The sequence below is a fragment of the Miniopterus schreibersii genome (genome assembly GCF_964146895.1).
Source record: "Miniopterus schreibersii genome assembly, chromosome: 3".
In the NCBI taxonomy this organism is placed as follows: domain Eukaryota; kingdom Metazoa; phylum Chordata; class Mammalia; order Chiroptera; family Miniopteridae; genus Miniopterus; species Miniopterus schreibersii.
This window is the reverse complement of record NC_138103.1, coordinates 5763154-5776353: the sequence shown is the minus strand read 5'-3', so window position 1 is coordinate 5776353 and position 13200 is coordinate 5763154. Positions and strand designations below refer to the sequence as shown.

At 49.3% G+C, this 13200-nt stretch overlaps 1 protein-coding gene across 1 annotated transcript in view; it reads right to left on the bottom strand.

Moving 5' to 3' along the window:
• The window catches only part of GPR139 (G protein-coupled receptor 139), a gene marked incomplete at both ends in the record, with an annotated part of 32836 nt that extends 20206 nt beyond the window's left edge, over nucleotides 1–12630 (bottom strand). Inside the window, one exon of the mRNA XM_081131703.1 lies at nucleotides 12510–12630. Coding sequence (XP_080987829.1) covers nucleotides 12510–12630 — 121 coding nt within the window. The remainder of the gene's footprint in view (nucleotides 1–12509) is intronic.
• Nucleotides 12631–13200: the final 570 nt, after the last annotated feature.

Here is a 13200-nt window from a genome sequence, read left to right as displayed (position 1 = left end):
CCCCAGCCCAGGCCTCTTAGGGAAGTTAGATGAGGGTGGCTGAGAAGGATGTTAACCAGCAGGCCTCTGACCAGCATTTTAGGTAATCATTCAATGACGACAGTGATTAAAAAAAAAAGTTCCCTAATTTCTCAGAGCCACACTCTTCTGGCCAGAGATCTATTCTGAGAAGATCCAGGAGGCAACTGCCTTCTCTTTCCTCTCCCATGAGCTCTCTCTCCCAATTTTCAAGATACCCTTAGAGTCTTCACCTCAGTCTTGGGGATTCCTCCCTCTTCCTGCTCGACTCTGGGTCACCAGAACGTAATACATTCACAGTGACAATGTCCCTGCATCACGCAGACGAGAACAGAGTCCCATTCATTTGTCAAATGACAGTGCTGAAGGTGACTCTCTCCTGGTCCAAGCATTTGCTTTCTCTCTGTTCAGGACTCTTACAACTCACAGCTGGGTCATGAGCAGGGCATGCCCACTGCCACGGCCAAGAGGATGGCTCTCTGTCGTGCTGGGGACGCTTTCCATGGCCCCTGGCAAGCCAGGCACAGACGTCCTTGGTGTCTGAGGACATCATTAGTTTGCTCACTTCTCTTGCCATCAGTTTTACTTGGAGATTGAGGTCATGGTGGATGGGGTAGGAACAGGATGAGAGTGGCCATGCCCCTTAATCCACAACCCTACTGTGTGCCACTGTGTCCTCCCAGAGCCCGCGGTGCAGGCTGCAGCCACCTCCGCCCCCTTCTCGCTGCTTCTGTCTCATTATATTCCACCCATTCTTCCCAGGCAGCCAGGGAGGCCTTTGAAAGCCTCGTTAGATCATGTCACCTGCTTGAGAGGCTCCTGTGTCTTATGCAACACTTAGAGTGCTGCTGTCCCTCAGTAACCTCAGGGGGATTGGATACCAGACCCCGCGGATTCCAACCTCCTGGGGTGCTCAAATCCCTTATGAAAAACAATGCAGTATTTGCACAGAACCCCCACACATCCTCTGTGCACTTTAAATCATCTCTAGGTTATTTACAATACCTAACACAATGTGAATGGTTGCTATACTGGATTGTTTAGGGAATCAATTCTCCGGATTTCCTTCTTCAAGTATTTTCAATCTGCAGTTAGCTGAACCTGCAGATGCGGAACCCGCAGACAGGGGGGCTGACAGTAAAGTCAGACTCCTCGCCGGGGACCAAAGGCCCACACATCCAGCCTGTGCCCCCCCTTCCCTCTCCCCCCTGCCACTCCCTCTGGCTCACTGCATTCCGGCTGCACCGGGCTGTTCTCCTTTGTGCCAACCCATTGCCACCCCCAGCTCTCCCCCTTGCTGGCCCCTCTGCCTGCACACCCTTCCCCCGCTTCCCACGCTGGCTCCCCGTTTCCCGCCTCAGCTCAGGCCCAGCTCTGTGGACAGCCCGCCCGGACCGTCTCATCCGATGCGGCTCCCGCCGCTGTCCCGTGTTTCGTTGCCCCGATGGCACGTTTTAGCACCTAAGAAGGGGTTGCCTGGGCGCTTGTTAACATTCACGCTCATCTCCCTGGCGCCCGAGCAGGGCCTCTGCATTCTTCTTTGCTCTTCTCCCGGTGCCTAAAACGGTGCTGGCATATGATAGGGGCTCCACATACAGCAGTCACCCCTTATTCACAGGGGATACCCCCAGTGGGCTCCTGAAACCGCAGATAGTACCGCACCTCATATATGCTATGCTTTTCCCTATATATACATACTTCTAGGTAAAGTCCATAAATTAAACTATAAATTAAGTTAGGCACAGTAAGAGATGAACAACAATAATAAAATAGAACAACTGCAGCAATATACTGTAAGAAAAAGTCATGTGGATGTGACATTATTAAGTAAAATAAGGGTAACTTGAACACGAGCGCTGAGATGCTGCGACAGTGTCTACCAGGTGACTAATGGACAGGGAGCGTCTCAGCCTGGAGACTCCGGGCAACGGGATGACTCCCGTCCCAGGTGGGAAGGGCAGGGACTGCGCGAGATTGCGTCACGCTGCTCAGAACGACTGAAATTTAAAACATATTAATTGTTTCATTTCGGGATTTTCCATTTACTATTTCAGACTGCAGTTGACTGTTGGTAACGGAAACGGTGGAAAGTAAAACTGCAGATCACGAGGGACTATGGTATATGTGCTAAGTGAATCAAGTTGACATTATCACTCCCATTCCCAGCTGAGAAAACTGAGGCTCAAAGAAGGGGAAACTACTGGTTCAAGACCTCACAACTAGCAAAGCTGCAGCCCTGGGGCTCAAATCCAGGTCAGGTGTGCCTAACTCCTAAGCCAGCATTAGCCGGGAGAAGCGGTGTTTGTGATTCGGAAGAGTCCTGGGTGAGGAGGGTGGACATGATGTGGGTACAGTGCTCTGTTAGGGTTAAGAGTGTGCGCCTGCCCCCCCCCCCCGAGTTCTCTCTCCAATCACTGCTCCACTCTACCACCTTCCAGAGAAGCTGCTGATTTTCCTTCAAGAGGCAGATGATGGTTCTCAGCAGCAGTCTGTGGTGAGGCCAGGAATGCTAAAAGCAAAGGGCTGCAGCCAGAACAGAGTAACCAGGCCATTCTATGCTTTTGATGCAGGAGGTGTGTGTGCGCATCTCTGTGTGTATGTGTATGTATGTGTGCATGCATGTCTCTGTGTGTGTGTGTGTGTATGTTTCTGTGTGTCTATGTGTGTGCATGTGTCTGTGCCTGTGTGTGTGCACGTCTCTGCATGTGGCTGTGTAGAGCCCCTCCAATGTGGCTGTTAGCTCTGCATTTAAGCTGAAAATAAGAAATGTCTGTGGCAGAAAAGCAAATCCCCAGCTCTACTAACTGCCAAACATGCTGGCAAATGAGAAGGAAAAAAAAAGAAGTTGCTGGTGGGCACATCAGTCCTCTCACTGTAGCATGTGTTATCCCAGATCAGGGCCCATTTGCATGGTTTCTATTAAGCTCTGGCTTTCTGTTCATCTCTGCTTGCATCTCACACCATGTTCTCCCCCTGCTCCCACCCACCTTTTGGCACTCCAGACTTCAGCCCTCTTTCTGTCCCGCTATGCATGCAACAGATCCCTTCTGCCTCAGGACCATTGCATAGTCTACTCCTTTTGCTCTCTTCCTTCCATTCTTCCTTCCTCAGCCTTTAGGTTTCTGTTGTTCAGAGGGACAACCAAATGCTCCTCTGAACATAAGTGGATGAATAAATGCATGCATGAATGGATGGACGGGTGGAGGGATGGAAGGATGCATGGATGAATGGATGCATGCATGGATGGGTGGGTGGATGGATGGATGGGTGGATGGATGAATGATAAATGGATGGATGGATGGATGGATGAGTGGATGGATGAGTGGGTGGATGGATGCATGCATGGATGGGTAGATGGATGGATGGGTGGATGGATGGGTGGATCAATGATGGATGGATGAATGGATGGATGAATGATAAATGGATGGATGGATGGATGAGTGGATGAATGATGAATGGATGGATGAGTGGATGAATGATGGATGGGTGAATGGATGGATGGATGGATGGATGGATGGATGAATGGGTGGGTGGATGGATGAGGGGATGGATGAATGATGGATAAAGTATGAATGAATGAATGAATGAATGGGTGAATAAGTAAATCAGTGACTGCAGAGGAGTCTAACTGTGCTCCGTGGGTTCCCCCTCTCATCCTTCTTTATCATGGGGCAAAATGAAAACATACATTTGGGTTAAAAGTCCTTGTGTTCTCTCATTGTTGTTCAGCTGGTCATCATCTTTACGCAAGAGAAGCCAAATTCATTTTTTCTGTTTCCATTTTATAGACAAGCAAAGAAGTTCGCTCTCTTTGAGTCCCACTGGGATCCAAGGTAGCCATGTCCTTGACACACCCAACTGTACCTTCCTTACATTTCCCTCAGGAGTGGCGATGGCAGGGTTATTCCTGCTGCAATGTCCGAAGCACACTGAATTTGGAATCTAGATCTGGGGTTGAAGTCACTCCTGGGTATGTAACCTTGGGGAACTTCTTTGTCCTGTTTGGGCCTCAGTGTCTTCATCAAGAGTATTGCATTAGACCAGTGTCCCCAATATTAGTGGCTGGCCCACCGGCACTATGATGTTTGCTATATACCTTTGTCCCCTGTACTATTAGTGACTTAACATTTTGTTTGAAAGGGGTTGGCCTTTTTCCCTTGAATTTATACTTTATGTCATATTGCTGTCCAATATAAAAGCAATGTGAGCCACAGAAGAAATCTCGATTTTTCTAGCAACCACATTAAAAACAGAGAAGAAACGGTTGAAATGAATTTTAACAATATATTTTATTTACCCATGTTCATCTAAAATGTAATCAAGGTAAATTATTAAATGAGATATTTAGCTTTCTATCCATGCTAAATGTCTAAAATCTAGAGTTTATTTTACATTTCGGGCATATCTCTCTATAGATGCTAAATTTTCACTGGAAATCCCTGCTCTCTGTTCAGATATCATAAATGGACAGCTGAGTGAGCAGATTCCTAGATCCAAGTTATTCCAAGTCTATAGTTATTTTCCAATAACTGAACTGAGTATCAGATTTTAATTGTAAACTAATTAAAGTGAAATGAGACTTGGTTCCACCCTTGCACTAGTCAAATGTCAAGTGCTTCACAGCCACACGTGGCTGGTGGTTACTATATTGCACAGCATGGGTGTGTGACTACACCGCCTCCTGTTATAAACAGAAGGTAGCCTTAAAAATAAATACCATGGCGATATATCAGTGACACTAAATTCTAGCTAGACACTGCTGCCTGCCAAGGTGCCAGCCCTAGGCCTGCTCTGTGTCTGTTAAAAAGGAAAACTTAGCACATATGAAAAGGTGCTAAAGACATACTAGTACCAAACTGGGACTCTCCCTGTGAAGGAATCAGGAGCGTTAAGAACACTGGGAAGGGATTTAATGCTCCAGCATTGTACCACCTACAATAATCCAACAATGAAACAACCACCCCAGCATCTAGGTGATCGATCACTGAGCTCTAAAATTCCAGTTATTTGTCTTTTATTCCTATCACTTTGCTTCCTCTTAAGGGAATTTGTGAAAAGCAAACTAAGCAAGAGTTGGAAAAACTAAGTTCTTATTCACACTATGCCATTCCTAGCTCAATGACTTTGGGTAAAGTCAGGTTCATTTTGTAAAATAAGTTGTTTAGACTCCTCAGAAAGCAGCAGCCATGGAGTGGCAGGAACGGGCCCTATACCAGCCATAGATCTTCCCATTTTGTCCACACCATAAACACTGTGAGGAAGGCACTGTTACACCCATTTTGCAGAGAGGACCACTGAGGCTCAGAGTGGTTCAAGCAACTTGCCAGAGCCCCACCACCAGGAAGCTACAAGGCTGGAATTTGAATCTAGGTCTGGGGACCACTGAGCCCACATCCTAATCTATCATCCTGTCTGCTTCTAAGGGCTCTTCTCATTACAAAAAATGGTAGGTTAAAAAGAAAATAAAAATACAAATGGTGGGTTTATGTTCAAAACACATCAACAGGCAACCCATGGTGTTTCTCGAGCGTTCCTTCCAGTTTGTGCCAGATCCCTGGTTTCCTGAGCTGGCCTGCATTTCCCATGCAGCGCATGTTTCTGTGGGTCTCCATCTGTTATTTCTGTGGGTCTCCAGCTCCTCCCTCTAGCTTCTTGTCTTTATGCTCCTCCCACTGTGACCCCCTCGGTGTTTCTTGGTGCTTCTTGAAGTTCCGCCCACTCTAGAGCCTACGAATTGCCAGCCTCCTGAGCGTGTCAAGCCTGCAGATATGTTTGATTTGGCTCACGCAGTGCTGGCTTGCATAGTGCTTTTTAAACTTTTAAATAAGTTGCCAACATCAAAATATTGGAACATTTCATATAAAAATCTAGATTTCTAAATTCTTTTGAACAATTTGGCAACACTGGACCATTGGCTGGAAGGCCAGGGGTGGCAGCACTTTCTAACTCCCTTAGTCCCTGCTCTCCCTACTGTCTGTCACTGCCACCTCTCGACCCAGTCTGAGTGTCAGTTATCAGCTGTGATGGCATGTGCCATTGCTGCCATTTTCTTGTAATATAGGTGGACAGCAGTACTGAATGCTGCTCTGTCATTTTTTAAGCTATGGATAAGTGACTTTGGTAAATGTCTCAATGTTTTCATCTGAGAAATGGGCATAATAATTATACATGCCCCAAACAGTTGCCATGAGAATTAAATGAGTTAATCCTGGAAAGTGCTTTGAAGATTCCCTAGTATATAGTAAGAGCTACATAAGTGCTGGCTAAGAGGTAAATGTCCCTAACACTGGGAAAAAAAAAAAAGAGAGAGAGAGCAAAAGAGCCACAAGTTTTCAGAAAAACAGAAGGGAAGCATGAATCTTTGGGTAGGTAAATCATTTCTTAAAACTGGGCCACTTTGTTCATTTACACTATCTGACTGCCCCTTGAATTCAAGATGCCTACCCTCCCCCAGAGCCAGCTTTCTAGTGCCCTCTTCACGGCTGGCAACCCCTATCAGCATCACCCACATATTTCAGTTGCACAGGGAGGTTCAGGGCAGAACCTGTGTTCACCTCGCTGCTCCCTTTCCTGCTCCTGACCCTGGCTGCAGTGCACAGCACAGTCTTGCTGATGGTGCTCGTCCATCTCTACCAGCTTTAGCTGAGGACAATTTCATGTTCGGGACTGATATTATTTCTGCAGGTTTCTCTTAAGGGCCACACATTCCCTAGGCTGATCATGGAATCGATTGCTTAATCCACCAGATGGTTCTCTCCTCATTTTCCAACCTGCACTGGTGGGTGCCCTCTGAGTGGAAATCTGCGTTTATGGAGAAGACGTCTGCATAAAGCAGTGCATAGCTCCAGCTGAACGCACTGACACATTAGACAGTGAAAACCATGCCAGCTACTAGCTGTTGAGCTCCTACAGTGTGCAGGGGACTGCAGCATGTCTGAATCTTTGTGCATGTTTTATTTCGAATCACCACAGCAACAATGCGAGGCACAGAAGGTTAATAACATTTACTGAACTCTTACTCTAAACATGTGCCAAGAATGCTGATAAGCATGTTTGCAATTTCATTTAACCCCTAAAACAACCCTGTGAGATACATATTGTTACTATCCCATCTCACCGGTGAGGAGGCTGAAGCTCACAGAGGCTGAGAAATTGGCCCAAGGTCACAGACTAGCAAGTAGGGGAGCCAGTGCTCAAACCCAGGCAGTCTGACATCAGAGGCCACTTGCTTAACTGCTGAACTTGACTGCCCACTTTCTTGCAAATGAAAACCAAGACTCAGAGAGATGAGGTATCATACCTGAGATCACCCAGCAAACAAGAGTAAGAAATAGAATTCAAATCCATGCTAGTCCAGTTCCAGAGCAATGCATTTTACACTCAGTTTCACAGGGCAGAACTGACACAGGGGATCATTACAGAAAATGCAGGGGCAAGGATTCCAAAACTAGTGTTCTGGACCCCAGCCCAAGAACAGCCCAGACGGCCTCCAGTATAGCTACTTTATTGGTATGTGCTTGTGTCCCATCTACAGGCCATGACTCCAACTGAGCTACACCGGCAGCACAGACCGGCTCTCCTGGGCCTTTGACAGACCCACCACAAATGACTTGTCCAAGGTTACCCAGTGAGTTATTACCAGAGCCAAGCCTGGAAAATCTAGGGCTCTTCATGCAGTGCTCTTTCCCTGCCTGTTCTAACAGGGATCTTAAGGCCAAATGTGCACAGAGGTTGCCAGGCAAGTTACACAGGAGAATAAGGTGCACCATGTAGGGACTGTTTCAAATGAGAGTGCATGTGTGCTTTTGAAAGGGGCAGCTATTAAATAAATTAGGGTACAAATATACAATGCAATGCTATGCAGCTTCACAAAAGAATGAAAAAGCTTCACAGATACTGCTATGGATGATTAATATATAGTGAAACACAGCAAGATGTAGGACAGTGTATATAATATACTCATTTTGCAGAGAGTAAAAAGTGGGAGAGTTAAAATTACAATGTGTGCTTATTTACATTTGTAGGTTTTTTAATAATATGAATTTCATTACCCATTTTGTGACCCCACACACACAAACACATACATACACACACACACACACAGAGCTACATTAGAAAAACACCCTATTCCTCAGCTCCAGCCAATTATATCATCCATGAATAGAAATGGCTTATTTTCTTTGAACTTCCTGTTATACCTTTTATTTTATTTTCTTGCCTTATTGCACTGGCTAGAACTTCTGGTACAATGTTGAAAAGGAGTGGTGAGAACAGATATTCTTGCCAAGGTCCAGATCTTAGGGGGAAAGCATTCTATCTTTCAGCATTTAATGTGATGTTAGCTGTATGTTATTTATAGATGCCCTTTATTACCTTAAAGAAGTTCTATCTCTGTTCCTAGTTTGAAAAGTTTTTATCATAAATGGACGTTGAATTTTGTCAAATACTTTTTCCTGCCTCTAATGAGATAATCATACGGATTTCCTTTTTTAGTTAGTGTGGTGAATGATCACACTGAATGACTTTCCAGTGCTGAACCAGCCTTGCATTCCTGGGATAAAACCAACTTTGTCTTGATGTATTACCTTCTTATATATTCCTGGATTAAATTTGCTAATATATTTTTGAGGATTTTTGTCTGTGCTCATGAAGAATATTGTTCTGTAGTTTTTTTTTTAATATCTTTGTCTGGATTTGATACTAGGGTAAGCTGGTGTCATAAAACAAGTTGCCAAATTTTCCTAGGAAATGTATATTTTTAATCTTCATCCAAGGATACATTTTTATAAAAAAATGATTTGAGTGAGAGAGAGACTGATGTGAGAGAGAAACATCGACTGACTGCCTCCCGTTTACACCCTGACCAGGGAGCAAACAACCGTGACTGCCATGTGTCAAAGCACTAACTACCTGTCAGACTACAGGCTAGTCACCTCCTTTCATCTTGCACCCACCCTCAGAGGCAGGCATTATCACCCTTACTTGGCAGTTTTGGAAACCCTCCCATCTGCTTGGTGGCATATGGTTTCAGGCTATCATCTTCCTCACCTGTCTCCCTTAACATCTGTGGTGTCGTTTGGAAGGTAAAATTCAAGGACTACCCTTTGAATCAGTTTAATTTTGTTCTGCTCCTTTCTTACCAGTGGACTCAACGACCCCTCCGCACTCTTCCCCCAGGCATTGAGGCTCAGCCCTCTCTCCAGCACTGTCTCCTGCTTTGTACTGCCTTATGCCAGCTGGCTCCATCAGTGTCCCCAGCTCCACCTTGTTGGCTCGGCTGGCTTACTGTACATGTTTCAAACAGTTAGAAACATCTCGCTTACTTACAGGAGGAGGAAAGTAGTGGAGTTTAAGGAATAGCTGAGCCAGCAATTTTCACCACTGAGCACACAGCATTAGGAACTGAGGTTAGTTCAAAGAACTTCCCGGCAGTAATGAGGCCACCGTAATGCAACAGATTACACAGATAACCTTATTTAATATAAACTACCTGTGTGGGTAGTAGGTACTACTGTTCCTTGATTTTACATGGGGAGGAAACTGTGGTACAGAGTAGCTGGAATTCTTAAATGGCAGAGCTCTGTCCATACTTCAATATCAGCGCCTCCTGCATCCCACATCAGACCAGTTAAATTCACCTGTCTGGGGCAATTCCTAGCGGCAGGGGATTGGACCACATGACCTGCCTCAAGCTCTGCCTCTTAAGAGACTGAAGGTGGTAAGGAAAATTGGCACTTTCTCCTAGTTACTGGCTTCCCCACTGCTACCCAGCCACTCCCCATCCATCCCTCCCTCAGCTCCCGTCCACATCTCAGACCACCATGGTGAGAATTTAGAATTGGGGTGAGTCCACTGCCAGGAAAAGTGATTCAATTAAAATCTCAGTTTTCAACAATATTACCAAGCTCTGCGGTCTGCTACTTCACAGCCACTATAGCTGGGCCTCCCAGTCAGTGGCGGGTAATGAGTTTGCTAATTGCTGGGGGCTGGGGGTTGGGAAGGGAGGGGAAAGCTATAGTGAGCTCAGCACAAGGAGTAGATGCTGAGCTAAGGGCTTTTCTCTGCATGCCTCCCAGTCCCTTCCCCGGCTCACTGGCAGCCTGAGCAGCTCCCTCCTCCTTACAACCAAATCAGCCTCTTGGTCACCAGAACTGCAACAGCACAGCGTCAAGCCACGCGGGAGTCGCACTGAGCCCAGCGCTTAACTCGCGCCATCACCTCAATCAACATGATTACTTCCCACTACAGTTGGGGGGAGGGGGTAGCTACTCTCATAAAGCCTGCTTTAGGGATGTGGAAATAGAGGCACAGAGATACCAAAGGCCCACAAATTAACACCCAGCTCTGCTTCACTCTACACTCTGCATTCTTAGTCACCTGGAAGACTTGCCTGCCTTTATGGTTTTGAGAGAGTAACTTAAGGATTTCACCTTTGAACCACCTTGCAAACATGAACAAAACCAGTCCTCATCAGCCCATGACCTTCATGCGAGTGGCCTCTCCAAGCATTTTCCAAACTGCTGAGTCCTGCATCCATTGCTGCCTCTAGAATTGTAAGCTTACACTTGTGAGCTCCTTGAACTCAGGAACTGCCCAGGGCTCTCTGAGTCCCTTTGGCACACAGTAGGTGGTCATAATGCTTAGTTTGGTGTACAAACACATAACTGCCCTTCACTTTCTAATCTCAAACCAAGGCCCCCCACTTTTAAAGTCTCCAAGCCCTGGGCTCAGCCTTGTTGAGCCCATGCCTAGTACCATGCCTGGCATGAATAGGTGCCAATGCTGCGGGTTGGGAAGGCCCCAGCTGTGATGGGATTTAGGCTCCGAAGGTGTGAGGTGTTTGAAGGGCTGAGCTTTCCCTTGTTCTGTTCTCCCCTTGCTCTTTTCCCTGCTTTGAGTCAGCCTCTCCCTGTCCTTATGTCTCTGTCCCTTAATGGCTTTTCAGAAGAAAAGCCTGAGAGTGGCTACTTCCGTCAGCAGAGGAGATGGAGGGGTGAAGGGATGGGGTAGATACATTCTGATGTGAGGGCTGCAGGGGAGAGGGAACCTGTCACTTCTTCAGTTCAGCAACCTTCTGAAAAACTCACTCCCCAAAGAGAGCTCTGGGAGAGGGTCAGGAGGGCAGACTGGGAGGTGCAAACTGGACTAAATCAATTCCAGCTCAAGGTAATTACAGGACAAGGACATGTGCGGCTCCCCAGCAGGCGAGTCCCAGGCTGAGCCTCTTTCCCCCGGCAGCCAGAGCAGAGCGATTAGTTAGCAATAAAAGCCTCATCACCCGCTGGGGGCGGGGAGGGGGCGATGCGGGAGGGGGGCCATGTGGGAGCGCAGCGTTTGTAAACTTATGGCTTCTGGTACCTGCCTAATTTGGTAGGGGGATTTATTTACACTACCTCATTAGGGGCCTTGGCCGCGGAGGTGAATGTTTTGGAATGGAAATCTCAGACAGGCTCTCAGGAATACAGCTCCCAAGTTCCCAGGACCTCAGGATGCTGAAGATGCTGGGTAATGATGCCACGATTCCAGTCTGCACACTGGATTTTTCTTTCTGTTCCCTTCTGTTTCTCCCATCTACCTGCAAGTGCTCATTGGGAATCTTTCTGCCACACAGATGGTCTCAGGTGCTATGTGGAAGAAGGGGCCATCTCAAGCCAGAGTCCCAGGAAACCCCTCTCCAGCTCTAACAGGCAAGCAACTCCTACCCCCACTCCCACCCCCCAGCTCAGATCGCTTCAGGAATTCAGCAAAAATCCCAGCCACACTTTGGAGAGGATGTTAAGATGTGGGGCATCTGCAGCAGCAGAGAGCTGCCTAGGGTAGGCGGGCCAGATGGCAAAGCCAGGGGCGAGGCTTGTCCTCAAGGAGACTGTGACCCCCTGAGGTGGCGGCCTGGGCAGCCCGCCTGTGTGTGTCTCTGCACCCTTGCCCTGGCCGGAGCATGGTCCCAGAGCCAGCCCTGGCTCTCCGCGGAGAACGGTCCTGCTTAGGGGAGCAGCAGGGGCTCAGTCCTTCCTCCATCCCAGCACCTCCCCTTTCCCAGCAAGAGACTGCCCAGCATCAGGATCTCCGGCTTGGTCCCAGGCTGGGCAGGGACACTGGCTGGGCAGAGGTGCCCCCGGGCTGGGGTGAAGGTGAGGACCCCAGGAGAAGTGAAGCCCCCACGAAGCCATCTGTCCGGATGTGCAGTCAAGTCACACAGCCTTGCTGAGCCCCTCGCAGAGGACGATTCCTTCAGACGCTCGCAAATACTCTCCAGCACCCTCCCACTCACGGCCACACCTGCCCACCGCCTGCCGCGCACACGCGTGAAACGCACACACTCCGGAGTCCGGCCAGGCCACAACAACTTCCTTTCCCCCCCAGTCTGGAAATGTCCGCAGTTGCCCTTTAGGATGAAACTTTTGCAGAGGGGACCCCAAGGATCGCGCGGAGAGGCGGACAGCCTGGGGGTCCTGGCAGGGCTGCCGGCTTCCCCCCTCCCCGCCCCTCACCTGGCAGGCCGAGGCACAGCAGGAGGCTGTAGTAGACCACGGGCACGAAGCCCAAGCCGCAGGCCGCGCTGGGGGACCAGGACAGCGAGCTGTTGGCGAAGTGGGCGTGCGTGTGCTCCATGGGCGCCCCCCGCGCGCCCGTGTCCGCGCCCGCTGCGGTCCGCTCCGCGCCCTGGGTCGTCCGCGGCAGCTGGGGCAGGGGCGCCTCTCCCCACGCAGGACCCGCTTCCACCCTTGGCCGTGGTCCCCCTGCTCCCTCCGCACCCGCCCGCTCCGAGTCCCGTCTCAGCCCGCCCGGCGGGTGCAGGGGCGCAGGAGGGGCTCCCGGAGCCTGCGCGCCGCCCACCTCGCCGCTCCGCTCCCGCCTCGAGGGGGGAGGGGTGGGGGTGGGGTGGGGGGTGGGACGCTGCTCCCCACAGCCAATCAGCATCTGCCGGGACGCGGGTGTGGGGGGGGGAGTGTGTGTGTGGGGGGGGTGTAGGGGGGAGGGCGATGCGCGGGAGGAGGGGTCCCAGCCGCCTCTCTGCGCTCCAGTTTCAGAAGAGGAAGAGTCCGGCCCGGGAACCCCAAAGGGACCGGAGTGGGGACCGGGACGGCCCCTCCAACTCGGCCACCGTGGCGGGGCGCGGTGTGGGGGCCCCTCCGCTCCCGGCGCTGGCACTCGCGCCGCGCGCCCTCAGCTGCCTTCTCC